The sequence below is a fragment of the Hemicordylus capensis genome, chromosome 2 (genome assembly GCF_027244095.1).
Source record: "Hemicordylus capensis ecotype Gifberg chromosome 2, rHemCap1.1.pri, whole genome shotgun sequence".
NCBI classification, from domain to species: domain Eukaryota; kingdom Metazoa; phylum Chordata; class Lepidosauria; order Squamata; family Cordylidae; genus Hemicordylus; species Hemicordylus capensis.
In genome coordinates this window covers 79593261-79614379 of record NC_069658.1, presented here as the reverse complement: position 1 = coordinate 79614379, position 21119 = coordinate 79593261, and the positions used below count along the sequence as shown (strand labels likewise).

The 21119-nt window shown below is 40.0% G+C and overlaps 1 protein-coding gene across 8 annotated transcripts in view; it reads right to left on the bottom strand.

Annotated features, from left to right (window-relative positions):
• DMXL1 (Dmx like 1) overlaps window positions 1-21119 on the bottom strand; it is a 151963-nt gene that overhangs the window by 22140 nt on the left and 108704 nt on the right. For 5 of the 8 annotated variants that reach the window (XM_053294358.1, XM_053294359.1, XM_053294361.1 and 2 more), the window contains 9 exons: window positions 17237-17412; window positions 15671-15804; window positions 14322-14407; window positions 13418-13619; window positions 11260-11377; window positions 5416-5478; window positions 3767-3853; window positions 2887-3008; window positions 1990-2131 (listed from right to left, as the gene is read on the bottom strand). In XM_053294358.1, the coding sequence (XP_053150333.1) occupies window positions 1990-2131; window positions 2887-3008; window positions 3767-3853; window positions 5416-5478; window positions 11260-11377; window positions 13418-13619; window positions 14322-14407; window positions 15671-15804; window positions 17237-17412 (1130 nt within the window). The remainder of the gene's footprint in view (window positions 1-1989; window positions 2132-2886; window positions 3009-3766; window positions 3854-5415; window positions 5479-11259; window positions 11378-13417; window positions 13620-14321; window positions 14408-15670; window positions 15805-17236; window positions 17413-21119) is intronic. The other 3 variants (XM_053294360.1, XM_053294362.1, XM_053294366.1) reach the window with 1 other exon arrangement.

Here is a 21119-nt window from a genome sequence, read left to right as displayed (position 1 = left end):
CCCTGCGACACTTGATTATGAACATTTACTTTAAAAGAATAAGAGGGTTTGCTAGTATAATAGCCTCGTAGTGCAAAAAGGTAAGTGGACACAACGGAAGCCTGATGAAAGGCTGAGCAATATGTAGACACTCTTCCAAGAAGAGGGAGACTGTTTACATATCTATTGATTGTAATTTTATCTCAGCTTTTAGCTCATTAGGTGGCCTTAACCACTTTGTCAGAATCAGGCTTTCCATTGGCAATGTGTCGTATTGACCTATACTGCATATAAAATTATTTCAGAATTATGGCCAGTTAATTTTTGTGATGCACTAAATAAATGCACAAGAACCATGAAGTTGGAGTAGAAGCATGCGAGCTTGGAACAAGAAAGGCTGCAGAAACCAGTACTGATTATGCAATGGAAGAAAAGCAAGGAATTGAAGACACAGTGGAAGAAAGGAAAAGCCACAGGGGAGAAGAGTTACTACGGACAAACTTCATACAAGGCAGGTACTTTTTCTTGTCCTGTGTGTTCAGAGGCTTAATTATAGGCTGAAATGTAAACAGGTGTATCACTGCATCTCTGAAATGCAGTTCTTTCATTTTTGCCTGTCATGCAAATTTAAAAGCCAAGAATTTCTGCACTCAGGACTTAGGAACATAAAGACTGAGCTGCGGACAGGCAAACAGGTTTGCTGCTGTCTTTTTCTTGTCCTATGTCTCCAGCAACCACCTGACACAAATTAAACAGATGATTTTTTTTTTTCATAGCAGGAAATAAGTAATGGAAAAAGCTCCACTTCTTCATTTTAGGGACCGGTGGGGGGTGGGGGTGGGGGGAGGCAATCCTGAAAAGAAATATTTTAAGCCTGAAGACTACTGACATAAGGCATGTGTTCTAAACTTGTAATAAAATACACAGAAGAGACACAAGGTAAATTTCTTTGAACTAATGCAGCACCATGATGAGAAGAGCCATGGAGAAATATTCATTTCTAAAACAACTCTTAATGAGAACAAGATCCATGCAGGAACTCAGGAACTCAACTAACAGTGAAGATTAACTGGAACTAAAGTTAATTTGAAGCAAATAACAGAGTGTGCTATGGACGGTGGCAAAGAGGGGGAGGCACTAAACTATGGGACAGGCTAAAGTTGCTCTGCCCATTATCTTGCTGCATAAAATAAGAAACCAGCCCAAGACCAATAACCCTAGGCTTTGGCTTTTCCCCTCCATCTGTGGCAGCAGCTCCACCCTCTGAATGAAATAGATGTTACTGCCCAGTGACAACAAATCCTGGTTCAGGTGAAGCTTCACTTCTGCTGCAGTCCACAAAGAGCCCACAATTGTAGCCTTCTACCTCTATAGTGCTACTAAACGTTCTGAAATCAAAGAAGCCAGGAGCCATTTACCCTAGGCTCCACCTCTCTGAAACAGGCCATGTTAGACTGCTCTAGATTGTTCCGAATAAGGATATACAAAACCTTATTCCATGCCCAAACCTATCCTACATTTTAAAAATTATTATTATTATACTTTGTATAATTTACCTGGCACCTTTTTGGGTGGTCAAAATGCTTCATATACATTTAACTATATTGATATATATGATGAGTAACTTTATCATCACCTCATTACTATTGAGGGTTGAGATTAAAAGAGAATGGCTTGCTTAATGCAATGCATTGAGTTCCTGACCGTCCTGAGCTTTTGGACCAATTTTTCAACCAACACATCATACTCTTCTTACCTACATACTATATTAGTTTTTGTTCTAAGTTGTTTGAGTCTGATGTCTCTCCACTGGAGCCAAAAACTAGAACTGTGGATTCATACATAAATAGCAGTGCTTAGTGTTTATTGTCCCCCCACTTATCAATTTCATTCATACTTAATAGGTTTATTTATAAGTTTATATTCTAGGATCAAGTTACTCACTATAAAATCCATAAAAATCATCATTAACAGTATAAGTACACAATAATTCTCTAACAAGCAACTCACCACAGCAGCTCCTCTGCCAGTTTGGGTGCTACCAAGCCACGGCATGTTGATTGGAGTGCCAGGGTTGCTATGAGTATAGGGTGTAGTCCCTTGAATATTTGACATGTCATCACGAGCATGTATAACCAAAAAGTCATCAGTTCTATATAGAGAAAATAGATATAGTGATGACTGATTGCATCTTTAAAGCAGTTAAGTGACAAGCTCAGCCAGCCTACATGTACAGTTTTTGATTTAACAGCCCACGAAATCCTTCCATAGAATAAGGGTTTTAGGTCTAGATACGATGTTCTTAGCATCAGATTCCAAGTCCTCAACATCATCTAATCCACTAAGACACCCAGCAAAGCAGGCCAGTCTCTTGCAACACTGGAGCCAGTGGTTGACAGGCATGTATGACTCCCCTTATCAATTCAAGTCCACTGCAATCCTACAGCAGATCAACTAACAGTATCAGGAAAGGCAGTATAAGCGGGCAGCGGGAGGGAAGATTTAGCCTAGGATTTGAAGTTAACAGAGATGAGAGGGAAGAAGAACAAGACTGATCAGAGAAACGATTGAGAAAGGGTTCAATATTCAACAGGCTCTAGCTAGCTGAATTCAGAAAGCAACACTGGCTGACATGATGCAAGTCTAACAGGAACAAAAGACATCTGCACTGCCACTGGTGTTGACAAGAAAGCAGATAGCTGTGCAAGCAGCATTCACCACAATGGGCAAAACTGTGGGGATGCTGTTTGCACAGTCGTTGGTGGCAAACAGCAGTGCTGCTGCTTCCATGTCCACAGAGGCAGCTGCACTGATGTCTTCTAGACTTGCAGAACATGTCAGCCATTATAATTACAACATACAAGTTACAGCTGAGAAATACAGCTCCAAAGTGCAAGGAAACAGTACCCTTTAGTTTCAATTTCTAAGTCATCATCAACCCAAGTGTAGATATGTGTAGCTAGAATTCCAGAAACATCTAGTTCTTGAATGTCATGACTGGAAGCGATCGCAATACAATTTCTGTTGGCCTAGAATACACAATAGTAAGAAACAAACAAAATCTTCAGGATTAAAATTAATACCTTAATTTTCTTCCCTAAAGGCCCCATTCATGATGCAGAACATAACATTTGTCAGAAATGTGACTAGGTGTTTGAAAGTAGTCTGCGTGGGCAGAGCGCCAACCAGTGTGCACAAGCCTTAGCGGAAACACTGGTGCCAACCATCTAGACAGAGTGGGTGGTCTGAGTTATTTAACAATCTTCTTGCCTTTCAGTGGGAAATAAGGAAAGAAGACTACAATATCCTTATATTCTATCTAGACTGGCACTCTTGTTTACAAAAGGAGAAATTCAGGTGCCCCAAGAAAACCCACATCCAGGACATGATTGTAATAGCCATCAGTTTCTGGATTAGCACTGGTGGTTTGCAAGTTGTCCAACTACATGAAAATTCACTCAAGTAAGTGATTTCCCATCTTGAGCTCTGACCATAATTTACATTTTAATCTTCCACCCATGCTGGTGGAAGAACAAGTCTCTTGAAGATGACAAACTACTGAAAGGACAACTCCAGTGCCTTCTGTGTATATAGAAACCAGCAAACACTCTACTACAGAAGAACGAACAATGGTATAGTTCCACCTATACCATTTCCGTCCCTGAATTTTTTTAAATTAAACATCTCTGAGACTTGTACAATTACAAGAGTTCTTCTTAAGGACCAGAAATCACAACATTCCAAAATATTTTATTGTACAAAAACACATATTTGCATGTATACTAACCTTATTGACTGCAAAAGCAGTGATAATGTCAGACTCTTTATGGATAATTCTTGCTTTACTTCCTGGATAGCCCATATCAGTCTCTACCTGTATTCATTATAAAAGAAATCTCAAATTATCACTATTGCTCTTTTAGGTCATACAAAAAAGGCTAAATATTAAAGCACAAATATTAAAGCACAAATAGATCTCAGCTAATTGAAAGCTTTCATTAGCTCAACTACTTTCATTAGTTCAATATGGTCCATTTTTAAATAATAGTCAAGCTAAGAATTCTTAGTTTGTCACATCTTTACTTTTAATTCCTAGTTAACCTGAAGACTGCTAAAAAGTAGTGAAATGTAATGCAAGATGCAGCATGCATATGTATGAAATGGACAGAAATTATTGCATTTCAACCATTTAATTGCTTTGAGACAGATTACTAATGCAAAGAAATTTGCTGTGTGGCATTAATACCCATATCAACAATGGAAGGAACTGACTACAGGTGGCCCTCATTATCTGTGGGGATTCCGTTCTCACCTTTAACTGAAAAAAATGAAACCGTGGATAACGAGACCTTGCGAGAATGGGAAGGGGGGGGTAGGTTCCTCGAGGTAAAAAAAGGTAGAAATAAGAGCAATAGAGTAATGCACCATGCTCTCCAGGTCTCCAGCAATGCTCCCACAAACCCCCAATTCCACCCATTTTCCATGACAAATAATGGGAGGGATTTCTTTTCTAAGAACCACCACAAAATGGCTCCATTCAGCAAAATGGTGCCTGGAAAAGACCTCAGAGATTATTTCTGGCCATCTAGGAACTGTGGATAGGCAAATTTTAACTGTTTTTAGATCCGCGGATAATGAGGTCAGGTATACATGGCTCAGCCGCCGATATGCAAAACTGCAGATAAAAAGGGCCACCAGTACTACCAGCTACAATGTTATTTGGTGCAATAATTCACTGTTTGTATAAACCTGTGGCATACCCAACTGTGATCAAATACAGAAGCACTAAGTAAACCTATCATTTTGCATTGCATGACACATCCATCTACCAAAAGCATCTCTGGAATTGTAGGTCCTGTTTTCTGACCCAAAACATATTTATAATAAGTTCTGTATAATGCAAACATCTACAAATCTGAAGGACTGACACAGTTTATCTTGGAAAAAGCTACACAAAAGCCTCATACCTGTGAAGAGTGGAAAGGGTTTATGCACTCTTTAGATTTCAGCCTACCCAGTATCCTACCTTCTTAACAGATACTGATATCTGTTGCCAGTTGTTTATGTTACCCGACTTAAGCAATTAACATTTTAAAAATACGTTTTAATATTTATATTTGTATTTGTGTATTTATATTATATTTGTAAACCAAAGCAAACTTCTGTCTCTGGACGGTTTACAGCAACATAAAACAAGTTAAAACAGAAATTAAAAGCTTAAAATAATTTAAAACCACTAATCTAGTTAAAAAGCTTGGTGAACAAATGTGTCTTTAGAGAGGTTTTAAAAGTTTTCAGAGATGGGGAGGATTTCAGCAGGGAGTGCATTCCAGAATCTCAGGGTGGCAACAGAGAAGGCCTATCCCTGTGTAGCCACCAGACTATTTTGAATATAGGATGTATATAATATAATGCCACAGTTACTACCATATATACCTTATTGATCCCAGGTTCTTCTACTGAAGTACTTTTGGTAGGTTCATTTTGGTCTTCTAATGACTACACCAAAAACAAAACAAAAAACCATATGACAAGACGAGACTAACATGTAATTCTATGGCAAGGTAACCAATTATATGGCAATTTTATGAATATGGAATATTTAACTTAGCAGGTTGCATAGCTAATTTCATACACAATATTGAAAGCATCTAAATCCCTCCTAAATATATCCCTTCGATGAACTGGCAAATGTCTCTGTCAAAGGTGAAGGATGTACCACGCTGGTAAATTATAAGGAATATGTCCACGAGGACTATGTGACCCTCATGGACATATTCCTGGACACAAGCAGGCCTTTTGTGGGAAGGGAAAGAAATGAAAACAGCTTTATGCTCTGCCCACCTAGCACAGTGAAGCAGGCCTCATGTGCGTCTAGTTAAGTTGCTCCCTGTGAAGATGGTGCTCTTGCCCTGCCCTTGTAAGGTTGTACATCATATCAACAGTGTAAATAATAAAAACTGAATTGTCATATTCAGTAGGAAGAACAAAAAGAACTAACTTGTGACCAACATTTTTATACCAACCAAATAACTTGAACATCCCTGCATTCTGTTGTTCTGTAGCAAATTAATTTTACTGCTCACACATTACTGAAACATCCTCAAAATACTTCAGAATGCATTATGGTATTGACATACAACCTGTTTAGTGGGAAACTGGAGTATAATTTATGCTAGCTAAGACAGTCAAAATCAAAATGACATTTGATGTGGGTTTCCCAGAAGCAGGTAGAAACTGAGAACAGAACCTTGGAAATTGAAGGCCTGCCAGTTTTACACGGCACTTTTTGAAGAACTGCAGCAGCCACTAAATCACTTTATGGCGTTGATAGGAGTTCAACTGTAAATGATATACTCTGCTTCTTCCCTTGGATAATTATGGTAAGGGAAGTCGTCCATATTTTTCTAAGTATAAAAATGCAACACAGAGTCATAACAAGGGATGAAAAAATGCTGGCTCAGTTTATCAACCAGACAAAATATTTTACTCATCAAGCTATGTTGGTACATTGCTCATCAGGACTTTAACTCGTCAGGCATCATTTTTCACTTGTCACAGACTTATAGACTAGTGGATTTCTCCAGCCCTGGTCTACATGTAAGAGGAGATGAGGGACCCAATGTTTTAACTGTGCCATTTTTAATTGCTTCTAGAAAATAAAAGGAAACAATAAAAGGAAGCCAAGAAAACAAGGACACAAAAGCAAAGCGGAGGACAACAAACTTACATGAACAAACAGGATGATCTGGTAGTGTTCTGTTGACATCCAAGTTGGGTTCTGTGCCTGTGTGCAGAAATGGGCGGATCCCACAAGCTTCTTGTGGAACGCATGTTCCACCTCTTGCACTTAGCGCAGCCATTTATTTTGGCAGTTTGAGTGCCATTTCTTCTGTTCTCAGATGACCGCCATGAAAGACAATCGGGGTGAAGGCCCTCCTCAGAAGTAAACAGAATTCATGATACACAGATAAGATGTTTGCACCATGTAGTACACTTATCAATGTCCAATGTTGCATGGTTTTTTTTTTAAAAAATACATAAAGAATCATTCATTAACTGCTGCAGGGAGGATGGGAGGTTCTTATGGATGTCAACGGATCACTACCAGATCATCAGGTACAGGTGAGCAACCTGTTTATCTGGATCGTGATACGTTGCCATTCATAAAGCTAGTGGAATCATTCATGTCTTCCACTACACAGCCTTCTCATCTTCTAGATTCCGGCCTTATAGCTGTCCAAAGCAGGCCTACAGCCTAATGAGCAGATGCATGGCATGACGTAACAAGCTATAAAATATTCATGGCAACACATAACATCAGACAAATAGAGTTTATGTATTGTCCATATGGGCTATGTGACAGCAAGTCCCTGACAGTTTTCACTGATATACGTTACATGCCGGCAATAACTACTTTGATGGAGGAAGTGAAGGTTTTGTTGGAGAAGGATGCTATTGCCACAGAACAGCATACATGTCGGAACGAGGGTGGGCTATTCTGAGCATCAAAGACATGGCTTTGAGAGATCTTGTGGTTTACTGTGTAACCACTGCGATTATTTTGCCTTTTGACCATAAGGCCTTTGTTGGTAACGGCGGAAGAACTTCTGAAAAAGCCTCCACTCAGGTTGTAGGCCTGCTTTGGGTGGCTTTAAATCTAGAAGATGAGTAAGGCTGTGTAGTGGAAGACTTTAATCATTTTGCCGTATATTTAGATTTTTTAAAAGGTGCATTATTTTTTAAATGTATGTATGTATTTGTTTATTTCGGCCCAAGGCCAGCATATATGTTTTAAATGGTATTATTGGTCTCTTCACAAAAGAGATCCTTGCTATCAAAGGCAATCCTTCATTTTTCTTTCTTTCATGTCATTCTGTAGGTTCGCCGAACAAAGGCAAGCATGACAACGAATGGAAATAGCAGTTGACATAGCCAGAGACTCAGTTTTAGCCAAATGCTTAGAAGTAGTCAGCTTCAGACGTGTAATGCTGGTGGATTTAATAAGAGTTTCAGCAAAACGCTTCTTGAACTCTTCAGGCAATAAAGTCTATTCATTTTAGTATAAACGCTCCCAAAAGGTGTAGTGATATTTGGTCATGCAAGCAATATAATTAGCTATGTGAATAGATAGGCAAGAGATGGAATAAACCTTATGGCCAATTACATCAATTTTACAGCCTCATCAGGTGGAGTAGTATAACATCTGCCAGATTTAGAAGAGGTAGCACAGTCAATCACTAATGAGTTAGGAGTTGGATGCTTCACTAGGAATGACCAATCCTCCTCTTGAAATACAATACAGGCCTTCCAAATGTTTCTAAGTAGGAGCTGATGTTTATCGCACCTGCCAAGCTGATGTGCTGCCCTAGATATAACAGGAAGCATCAGTAGGACCACCAGTTGAGCAGAATGTGCGGAAGTAATACAGGATCATTCATTTCAGTCATTTGCTTCTTGATCTCAAGAAGCCCAAGGCCTCAGCCATCTCCTAAATTTGCAGGTGATAAGCCAACTCCTCATTTGGGGAAACTGAAGGCGTAGGTTGAACATTATCCACTGGGGAAGGGTCAGAAGTGTGTTCCATACTCACAGACTATGAGTTGGAAGAAGAATAATAGTCACCCTCAGATGTACCACTATTCCCTGGTACATCATGGGTAGAATTAGGGGAAGCAGGGGTAACCAAATCCCCCTGTGGGTGAGGAGACTGTGTAGATGTAGTTGCAAGGTCATGAGGAGAGACATTTGTAGGCCCCAGAGTGTTTGAAGCAGTAGGTTCAGAAGCCTGAGGCTGAGGGAAAGGGAAGGACATCCACTCAGAGGTGCAGGAGGTCTAAGAAGAAAGATACTCGATTAAGCAGCAAAAGTTCCAGGATCACCAGATGAAAATTGTACATGGCAAAATTTCTCCATGGCGGAAATGTGTTCTGCTTTCCACAAACGTACTCCTCGTAGTCATATGAGAACCAGTTAAGCTGTGCCACATCTTTCCCTATGGCCTTCCCAACAAGCAGGAAAACATGATGACAGAGTAGTCACAGCCAAAGGAGGAACCCCACTGAAGAGTACACTTGCATTGGGGCTTAGGGCTGTATGAAAACCTGCCCAGTATAATCACTTTGTAGGGAAGTCATAGAACAAGAGACGGGAACAGCAGCAACAAAAACAGGCAGGAGACATAGGAAGTGTTTTAGAGACAGATATACGCCCTTCAACTGAATCAGGGTCAACATCTGATTCAGGAAACCCTTAAAACATTGAGAACAAAGGAGTACTCTCTGTTGAGTTCAAGATCAAAAATAGAGTTTTGGTGGACACAGGGTCCAATGCCTCTTCCTCATTCCAATCCTCATTCCTCATTATCAATCCCGAGGTTGATAATGGTATCGAAGACAGAACCCGCCGGAGAAAAGATCCCATGGTGTCATGGGGTTCTTTTCCTCATGTTGAGGGAGATCATGAAGGAGCCTCTGTAAGCGATCAAGGAGACTGATGAGCAACAGGAACAGATGTTGAGGTTCGATGTTCATTGCCTGTCAATACCGATGCAAGCTTAGCACACAACCGTACAGAATAACTTCCTGGAGTGGACATCGACCCCGATGTCGAAAACCTCACAGCAGTCAGAGATGGAGTGTCAGCAGCAGATCTGGGCACTCTAGAGGGAATGGACATCAATACCGGGATAGCCAATCCCACCTGCATTAATCTTGATCCCGACATGGAAGGATGGACAGCAGTTGAAGGCGGAGTAGTGACCGTTGACCCTGAGATCGGAACAGTAACCTTCTCCTCATGCTTCTTAGGTAATGGAGACAAAGGCTGATGGTCATCTAGTACCTTCTTTCCTCTTATGCTTTCTATGGTGATGAGAAGAAGAGCCCTTCGGCATGTCAGTGGGACACCTGAACATCATGTCAGTAAAGGTCATGCCTGATATCAAGGGTTTAGACCAGTGGCTCCCAACCTGGGTTTCTCCAGATGTTGCTGAACTATAACTCCTATTACGCCCAGCTACAATAAATTGTAGTTGTAGTTCAGCAACATCTGGAAGAACCCAGGTTGGGAACCACTGGTTTAGACTGTGCAGCTGCTACAGCCCCCAACATCAACCTCGATGTCAAAATTGACGTTGAAGGAGATGGAGGTGTCAGCAGTCAAAGTGTTTGCTCATATAACGATGCTCCAAGATGAAGAGCTCAATTTTTCAAAGTTTGTTGGGAAACAAAGTACAGATTTTACATGAAGTAGTATGTTTTTCTCCCAAACAGAAGAGACAGCTGTCATGATGACCAGTGGATGGCAACTTGCCCCCACAATCTATACATCTTTTAAAAGTAAGCCAAAAAAGCTGACAAAAACTGACGTCCAGAATCGGAGAGTAGTAATAAAGACAGTCCATAGTCACAAAGCCAGAAAACACAGTCCAACCACTTTACTTATAAAACTGAACCAAGTAACCAAGGTGTCATTAGTAACCAAGGAGCAGTTATTAACCAAGAACCAAGTAACCAAGGAGCAGAAATCAAACAAGGTTAACGCGAAGGCGGTTGGAAATGAACTGAGGAAATGACGCTGAAAGCACCAAAATAAACGGCTGAATGTGAGAGGCAGAGCATGGGTGCCACAAGGAGCTCATAGAATCCACCCGTGAGCTCCTGCACAGGCACAGAACCCAGTTTTATGAATGGCAACGGATCACGATCCAGATCACATAGTACTTAACTTCTTGCAACTGGAGGTAACTTGGAAAAATAATGAGCTGTGCTGCTGCACATTAAATTAAAGAGAAAAGATTCATAATGATGCTTTGAATAGTCAGGAACCAACCACCAACCATCAAGGTTGTAGCTATGAAGAGAAACAACAGAAGTGTAGCAGTATTTAAATCTATTAATGACACTTTTTAAGATTGATGGTTTTGCTGCAATTTCTTATGAGTAAATAAGGGTTACAAGGTATGTGGGAAGAAGGCAAGAAGCTTGCTTTAATAGTCAGATATCAGCTTAAAAATATAATGGACAGGCAAGCTGTGCGTGCATAAGGATGCTAAATCATGTAATTCCTCTATCCCAGTAAAGCATCATTTGCACTGCAGCAGCAGTTGCATGCAGCTACATGCAAGGATCTCTGCATTCACCACAAAATGCTTTGGTTTGTGGAAGAGAGTGCCTTAGAAGATCAAATAAATAGAGAGAATGAGAAAGACTCCAAGTTCAAAAGGTGTGAGAAATACTTAAGTAAAATCATATGCAATGACTTCATACACACACACACCTCATTTAAGCACCTTTTCTTTGTAAATATGTTTCGGATGAAGGTTTCCTGGACCATTTCTTGCTTAACAAGATATTGCCAAAGTCTCTTCACAGACAGTGCAATATGACTTTTAGACCTGCAGATGAAAGGTATACAATATTAAGCATGCTGGCCAATCCCAGAAGCTATAATAAGAATGTCCCTGCAGAATCAGGTCGAAGGCCTATCCAGTTCAAGATCCTGTCTCCCACAATGGCCCATCAGATGCCCCTGAGAAGCCCACAGGCAAGAGATGAAGACATGCCCCCCGTCTCTTGCGGTTGCTTCCCTACAACTGGTATTCAGAGGTATCCTGCCTCTGAGATAGTCTGAAGCCATCAAGACTAATAGTTATTGATAGACCTGTCCTACATGAATTTGTCTAAGCCCTTTTTAAAGCCAATCCTATAGCAGAGAATTCCACTGCTTATGTGCTGTGTGAAAAAGTACTTCCTTTTGTTGGTCCTAAATCCTGGCAAACAGTTTCATTGGATGACTCCTGCTTCTAGTCGTGTGTGTGTGTGTGTGCGCGCACACATCCACACACACATGTACGTGCGAGGGAAAAACCTCCTTTCTTTCTCCACTCCCTGCATAATTTTATAAACCTGTATTATGTCTTCCCCAGTTGCCCTTCCCCCAAAACTATCACTGAATAAAAGCAGAGTACAACTGTACATTAAAACAGAAAATGTTAATGATACCTATAACTAACATAACTGAGTGATAAAAAATGACATCTGTGATAAACTAAGAACATAGTAAAATAAAATATTAATGTGTACTTACTCATTATGATATAAAACTGAAAGTTTAACATGAAGAAATTGCCACAGAGTACGTTTAAGGCCAGGTACTCAACACTGCTGTTGAAAATGTTTGCACTTGCCTGTAAAGGGTTTCTAGTTGGCTACGAACAGCCAAACAATGGAAACTGAATACACAGGCTAGGGATAACATTTGCTAAAGCTCCAAAGTAAACTGCCTTTCCTTTCACCTGCCCTTCCTTTCAAAGTGAGGAAGGGCTCTTCTCAATTCCTTCACTGAGCCACCACACAGATTCCCACTCATTATATGAATTTGTGAAACTTAATGCGAAGGGTTGTGAAATTGCACAAGACCACTCAAAGAACATCTGTAATAGGTAAGTGCGAGCTCATTAAGATTCTTCAGCTGGCCAGTGAGATGCACAAGACCATCTTGTGCATTTTACTACAATCAGCTTCAGTGAACAGCTGATTTCCATTTTTAACTTCAGATTCTGCCTGCTAAGATATGCTGATCAGCATTTTCTGGTTAGCTCAGTTCAGCTCAACCCCTGAAAACCAGACAGAGAAGCTAGTTCTGCTGTCAGTTCGAACTGTCAGATTGAATACAGGAGAACCTGTCATTTGCAGGGGTCATTCACAGGGGCGGGGAGGGGACCCGAGTCATTTGCGGGGGTTCTGTTCTCCACTATTACTGAAGATACAGAAACCGTGAATACAGGTGGGGTTTATGGATTATGGCTATGGAAATCATTGGGGCTATGGAAATCTGGGGGTTAGGTTCCAGGAAATCAGAAAAATGTCTGGGAAACAGGGTAAAAGGCCCTAGAAATGTGAGGGGATGTGGCCTACCATGCTCCCTTGGTCCCCAGCAATGCTCCATAAGAGTTTGAAAATTGGCCGAAAATTGCAGTTCCCCCGTTTCTTTTTTTAGCAAAATGTGCCATAAAATGACTCCCAATATAAAAATGGCAGCTGGAAATGATCTCCAAGGTCATTTCCAGCCACCCCTGACCTGCGGATACAATCCTTTTTAACCTTCCCCCATCCCGGGCTAAACTAAGGTTGGGTGTCCACTATCCAACTGTGGATAAACGAGACCACGGATAGTCAATCCACGATTAACGAGGCAATCCTGTACTGTCGCATACCAAAGGGCAACCATTTCTTGCCCTGTACCAAGGAATCACTTTTCTCTATTCCTCTGTCTTCATGCAGATATGGAATTTGTTGCTCAACTCTGTATTCCTCCAAAGAAGCAAAGTTAAAAATAGTACTAAAGTGACTGAGTTCAAAAATAATAATTTTATACACTTTATACTTTAGGAAAATATATTCAAAAATATACGGTTTAGACTGTATTCACTTACTTGAAAGGGGTATTTGTAGGTTCTAGGAGGGCTTTGTGACGAAGTAGAGCAGGGCCTGAAGAGGATACATCTTCCGAAGCATGAACAGCAATAAAGTTTTCTGGTGGGCCACCATGCATCTCAAGTCGTCTAAGAAGAACTTGCTCCCAGCGCTGAAGTATCTTTAGCACTGCATGGCACAGTGGGGAGCTAACTGGAAGTTCTAAAGACATACAAGCACAACTCTTAACTAAAATCATATCATTAAAGTTTTGCACTCTGTGAATGCTTCACAACAGTACATTTTGCAACCATGCTGTTACAACAATTTTATCTTTTCCTATATAGAACACACACACTTGTACGTTTCCTGTAAGGACTTCACATTTAACCAGAATTCCTGTAGCATGTCCTTTCATGTGAACTTAAGCAATGTTGGAATTGGCCGACTGATTGACGAATTAAAAAAGCTACAGTGCTTCAAGCCCAATCCTAGAGTGTTTATATTAAATTAAACCCTAGGTTAAATATTGGACCACTCTTATATGGGCCGTGAGAGACAATTGTCTCTCAACTGAGACACAGCTTGCCGGCCATTTAACTTGGGTCCAACAGGAACATCTCAACTCCCGTCGAGTTCAGACACAACACCGAGCATAGTCAGAGGTTCAGATTGTTGGGGCTCCCTGCTATGTCTGAACTCATTTCAATAATGCCTGACAGATGACATATCAGATCTGACAGGAATGCACAGCCCTAATTACAGAGCTTTAGCTGAACACAATGGTAAAGCAGATACAATAAAACACATGTATTCGTCAAAAAAGAAGCTGACTTAACTCTCTTCAGAAATACAGGGCAATGAATTCTATACAATGCAATTAATTGCTTAAAATAACAATCACCTGACAGGCAGACCCCTTACCTGAAAGATCATGTCCAGTCAAAGGGTAGAAAGTCTTTAAGTTGCGAAGAACAAGCTGAACCATGGCCAATCGCATCAGTGACCAACTAAACAAAACACATGAATACTTATTGTCCTTTTTGAGTATTTTTACAGATGTTCTTTCAAGAAGTATTTTATTTTTCAGTGATTAAAAGAAAGCCACTACACTTCCCAATGCAAAATATGCCAGTTTATAATCTCCATAAAGGAGACTTGAAACAAGAATAACTGACTTGCTACAAAATTCATCCCAACAGAATCCTAATAGAAGCCTTTTTAAGGGCTCAAAAGTGTTCCACATACATTCACAGTGTTGCTGACAGCGCATATGCCCATTTTAGATATGTAGTTTAAGGCCAAGCAATAATGGCTTTCCAAGACTAGTCAAAAGGTTTTGATTAAGATGAGATATGAAGCGGGGACTCATTCCACACTTTTAGTTGTTACAGCAAGTGAGCTTGTTTTCAATAGCCAAACAATGCAATACAAGCGTGTTTATCTACATTCCGTTCAACAGTTTAGCTGATGGTTCTAAATACAATTTTGCATTCACAAACCTTTGCTACACGTGTTCACAAACCTTTGCTACACAAACCCTTACCTGTTCACCCTCTCCCTGCCGCTTTCCCCCCTGCCAGTACTCAAGTTTGAAAGAGAGGCATGGGGCTGCCGCGTTCCTTCCTGCAGCCCTGATCGGCATTGGTATATGTGCGCACTGACGCTGATGGGGCTACAGGAAGAAATGCTGCAGCCCCACACCTCTCCTTCCAACTCAAGAGCCAGCAGAAAGGAAGCGAACATGTAAGGAGTGCCTTAACAAATTTGTTTGTTATTACTCTGTGTAAACTGCCCTGAGCCATTTTTGGAAGGGCGGTATAGAAATCAAATTATTATTGTTGTTATTATTACCACCACCAATACCTGTTCTTTGAAGGCCAGCCCCTACCTGCAGCTATGCTGTTGCCTCCAAATCCCAGCCTCCTTCCCCCCACTCCTCCTGCAGGGCATAAATAATGCTGTATAGCTGCAGCATTTACGCCAATGTTGCGTTTCTGATGTGTGTGTTTTAAAAAATCCAGCCTTTCCTCCCTCAGTGCAGCATTTATGCTGATGCAGCATTTCTACCAGAAAATACAGTACTGGGAAAATCAGGGATCTCTCAGGAATGGCCTCCAACACAGCATGCATTACAGTCAGGAGAAACAACTGTGGAAGCCCCAATGTGTATCCTGAACTGCTTAGCAAAGTGTGAGTAACTTTGGAAAGTGAAGTTTTCTCCTCTCCAGGATGTCAATTTTTAAAAAGAGAAGTTATTAATTAGTTCATACCTATACGAATTTGAATTTGAATGTTCTTGAAGTGTCTGGTCTGTTGGAAATGCATAATCATCTTCATCATCACTGCTTTCCTGACTCTCTTCTGAGTCATATTCAACTCTAATCTGCGATGATGGGAGAAATGGCTAAACAAAGAACAGCAATTAGAAGAGCTGCAACATTTAAAGCCAAGATCCACCCCAATACATGATACATGTTTTCCCCCCCAAATACTTTGCACTATTGTAAATTTTAAATTATATATTTATTTGGATTTTAGAGGACTTTTCTTAAAATGAGGTTGCAAGAGGTTAAAAAAAAATCAATAAATACAAACACTATTTTAAGCCCTTTTAATTTTTTGAAATTTAGGCAAGAATAACTGCCACACTGACTTTCCCCTTAATTTACACTGAATTAACTTTTCTGAAATTTTGCATGCTGCTAATTTCCTTTATTTCTTATTAAACTTTCCTATTAGGTTTTCCTTCTCCTATTTTGTCCTTAAGTCAGGTTCAGACTTCCCCCCGCTACCTGGCTACACAGAAATGTGATGGGAGCAAGGGTGCAGGAAAGTCTGCCTCACCAAAAACAACCCCAGGAAGATGATGTTGATTACTCTTTTTCACTGGAATATATTCTACAAATCCAGCAGCACAACATGCACCATGCTAGCAAAAGGATGTGAAAACCAGTGTTTTTGTATCAGTCCTGAGAACTTAAGCCCTGACTAAGAAGTACAGCAGACACACAGATATTGCCGAGCTAACTTTCACAATTTTGATCTCTTGCAGGTAATCTCTCAGCATACCAATTTAGTTATTGCATAGGGCAGTTTTAGCCTTTTGTGGGGCTTCGTAATTAGTATTAAGTTCTACACTGCAGCATATTGTATACTTTCCATCTCCTGGAGGCAGCACATGGTGAAAGGCATCTGAAGCAGTTGTCGACACACTGGTCCATGAAAGCCATACATTTTTGTGGTTCTGTACATTTACTGTTGTGTTTTTGTGATGCAGTAATTATGGTAAATTACTGATCCACTTGGTACCACTTTTTTCTGTGTTTGGTACCAGTACAGTACTTTTTGTTTTACCCAGAATTGTGTTGATCAAGTGCAAACCAGTGAATAAAAGCAACCATGATGTTAGAAGCAGGAAAGAGCTACGCCCTTGAGCGAAAAGGTGGAATTATTGGATATGTTAGGTGAAAAGGTGGAATTATTGGATATGTTAGATGCAGGAAAAATGCATCTGTGGGACACCATTACTAGATAAATGAATCAACTATGCAGTATATTAGGGGAAATGAAAATAGTATCCGTACTAGTGTTGCGACAAGTGCTTCTCAAAGTGCTAAACTGGCACTGCAATTTCATAATCCTTGCATAGAATGACTGGAAAAGGCCTTAAACATTTGGATTGAGGACCAGCCACACACAAAAAAAAGTGCTGCTGAATGAACGAGTGATATAGGAAGAAGCACTGCAGATCTGCAACTATTGATGCTCATCTCTGGAAGAGAAGCATCTTTACTTAATGCAAATATTCCAGGAGTAAGGTATTTATTTTTTCTTACCTTTGCTATGAAATAGTCCCAGATACTAAGTTCAGGAGGAATAAACTTCTCTTTGTAATTTACAGAGTCTTCCTCTACTGAGAGTACAGTAGGCTGTGAATTCTCTTTTGGAGATGATTTTGATGACAGTCTAAATCGTTTCTGTTGCTTCTCACCATCTTCTACAGGAGAAGAAGCTAAAGAGAACAAAAGGACCCATCTTTAAAGTAAAGTTCAAAAACAGTTGGAAGAAATCACCCTCACTTTTCAGATTAACAGACACAAAATGATTAATGACTTAGTTTCATAAAAAACACCAAGCTCTGTCAAGCTCAATATATTAGCCATGGTGTTATATTGCCAGAACAGCCTAACACTTTTAAATAAGTAAGGTTTTTAGAATACAGACTTTAGTTTCTAGACCTACCCGTATTCTATCTCACCCTTATAAGAAACTCTGTCTGCAGCATTTCATCAGCAAAAGCTTCATAATATTTATTCTTAGCTTAAATACTAAAGTCTTCGGATCCAACCCAGCAGCTATACTACAATGACCTTAAAAAAACAAACCCTGAAAGGTAGAATGGGGTTCTGCTATTTCTTGGAAATAAATAAATGCTTTACTGATGTGCAGATGTCCCCACCCTCCAATTTCTCTGTTTTAGGGGGATCGAGGGAAATTCATGTTAAACTGTTGCTATGTGCTATTACTAAATATGTGTCATCACTTAATCACTAATTTATATACTGTTGAAAACAAGTCTTTTATAGAATGCAACTCACTTACCTTAAAGATAAAAACGAGTCTGTTATAAGGCAAAGTTTTTAAAGTTTGCTTAAGATATTTATTTTTTAGCCAACACAAACATGCACATGCATTTCTTACAATGGAGCATTAGTTTGGGCTCAACAAAAATAATAAAGCTTACTCTTATGCTCAAATAAAACCACACAATAAGCAGCTTACAAGTATTGTTACATGATACAGAGAACCAAGAATATGGATCTTTTGAATTCCCACCTTCTCACTTACAGCCTACATGTCATCCAAGTAATAACAGTTATGCTTAAGTCTCATTTCTTTTATTTATATTTTGCTATTTAGACCTGGAGCCGCCTAATGGCGCAGCGGGGAAATGACTTGACTAGCAAACTAGAGGTTGCCAGTTCAAATCCCCACTGGTATGTTTCCCAGACCATGGGTGTTACCTGAGGGGCAACAAATTCCCCAGAACCATAAACCAGACGGCAGAGATGGCTGAAAGAAGCAAAATCACCTTTTATTGTTTTACCCCAAAAACCAGCTCTGGTGGCTTCCCTCTGTACCTAACGGTCTGCCAGAGAGTCGCGTGCAGCTGCCTTTGTTCTGGGTAATTATACTTTGGCATAATTACATAGCTGGGCGTCAACATTCAGCCCCGAGGGACCAATCATTTCATTGGTTAACATCATTGTCTGTCATATTACAAATATTATAATCATTGCTTATTTAGACAAACATTCCTCTTAGTACAATGAAGCATTTTATTCTATGTTGATAAGCAAGCCGTCTTCCTTTATCCTTGAGGTGTTATTTTTCCTGGCTCTTGCTTTTCAGGAGATACAAGGAAAGGAGGGCTCTTCTCCCTCTAGCTTGTCAGCAAATTTATGGCTTTACAGCTTGCAATTTGGCAAGGCAACTTGCAGACTCTATTAACCATTTCTTGCCCAGTGCAAACCTGAGTTCTGTCTCACACTCTTTGCGAAGACACTTTCCCATTCCATGAGAACAAAGTGATTACAAAGCAGCTTTCAGAAAAGGCATTTTCCCCTCATTCCACATGGGAAACACCTATATTTGGCAGCAGCGATATAGGAAAGATGCTGAAAGGCATCACCTCATATTGTGTGGGATATGGCAATGGTAAACTCCTCATGTATTCTACAAAAGACAACCACAGGGCTCTGTGGCCACCGGGAGTTGATACTGACTCGATGGCACACTTTACTTTATTTAAACCTGGAACACAAGCAGTTACATATACTCCGACCAACTCTAGCAAACTGAGTTGTATTCTAACTTGTGCCAATGGAGTTAAGTTCACACACTTCCCTGCCCTCTCCTCCCCACACCAGCTTTCCCCCAGAAAGTAGTGCTACCTTAAATAATAAGCGGCCGGGGGGGGGGGGATTCCTTTAATATGACATTTGTTTATATATAGCAAAAAAACCTGAAGGTCATCACACACACACGGACTTAGAATGAACAGAAAAGACACACCAGTAAATTTCCCTAAGACAGTAAAGGTTTCACATGAAATCAATTTCATCTGAATATAACTGAACAAATTGATTTAGATGGTTCTTTAAAAAAATCTTAAGCAAATAAGATTTAAATATATACTGTACTATGAATTACACAAGTATTGAGACTACAGAGATTATTTGAAAGCATTCTGGAAAAACCCTGAGTCACCATCAACTGTATCATGTTTTGCACAAGCAGCCAGATTTTTGAGCATTCCTTAGCTTGCAATGGAAAAATTGCAACAATTAGCACAGCCAATTTGCATTCCATTTGTTATCTGAAAACAAACACAACAAAGGAGATTGGGAAGGGAACAATGCTTCCACATGACTAGTTTTTCATGACACTCTTTTTTTGCTTTTACTGTTCTTTTGTCCTGTCAAGCAACTGAGCACGCTAAATGAAAGGTAATATGGATTTCTAGTTGTTGTTTTTAAATTGCAAATTTGCTCTATAAAAAAAATTCTCAGTTTCTCTACAGCATTCAGCACCATTCAGTAAGTGTTATAGATTCAGTGATCTGAATCTAGGTGTCTCACACCCAAACCCATCACTAGTTACTGCTCTGCACATTGAGATTCTCATATCTTAGATCCATATTCTACCCTACTCTGTAGTTTGCACCAACTTTTCAACAATCACTTCATTTGGTTGTCTTATAAAATAGCAAGCAATACTGTTCAACTTATGAACTGCTTATTTCTGATTTCTTCTGATTTCTCTTCCAAAGCATTAGCACTGGCTCACATTCTCTTCATGAGAAAGGCTGATGGGCAAGAGAGGCACTCGTGTTGCTGTCAGGTTTTCCAAAACCCAACAGCGTTGCTGTGGAAATGGCCTTGGTATGCCTTCCAAGCATGGCAGCAACATCTTAACTGTGATTGTGCAGCACTTAGTAAGTATGGAGCTGCTCACCTCCATGGCAGCGCTGAAGGACTTTGGAGAACCTTGCAGCAGCATTGTTTCCCAAATTTCTCTCCCACCACCATTTCTCTGCAAATAATATGAACCACTATGAAATCAAGTCAATAGGTTAAGTGTTCAGATTTGATTTTCAGGGTAAATGCTAACATAACATGTCAAGAGTTAGGGTTACACAGAGACGGGCTTGCTCAGTTGCTGCCCCGAGATTGTGGAATGCACTCCCCACTAAGATAAGATCCTCTCCATCTCTGGCAATTTTTTAAAAACGTCGAAAAACCCATCTTTTTAACCAAGCTTTCTCAGCCTTTTAAAATTTGTTGGTTTTAATTTTGTGACTGATTTTAAATTGTTGAATTGTTTTAACTTTTTATATGTGTTTTAATTGTTTTGTGTTAACCACCCAGAGACGAAAGTTTGGGCGGTATATAAATGTGATAAATAAATAAATAAATAGGAAAGTAACACGCTGTTTAAAGTGTGAAATGTTCATCCTTGTTATAATAGGTTAATTTTCAGGCATTAATTAAGAGATTGTTGTACAGGTCTCTCTATGGAAGAAGGATCAAGTGGCAAAGAGCTCTTCACATGTGACAAGTTGTTTTCTTTAAAAACAGGTTGCTTACCTGTAACTCTTGATCTGGAAGTGATCCTTTGTAGTCATAAGCAATGGGTTCTGCACCTGTGCAGGGACCT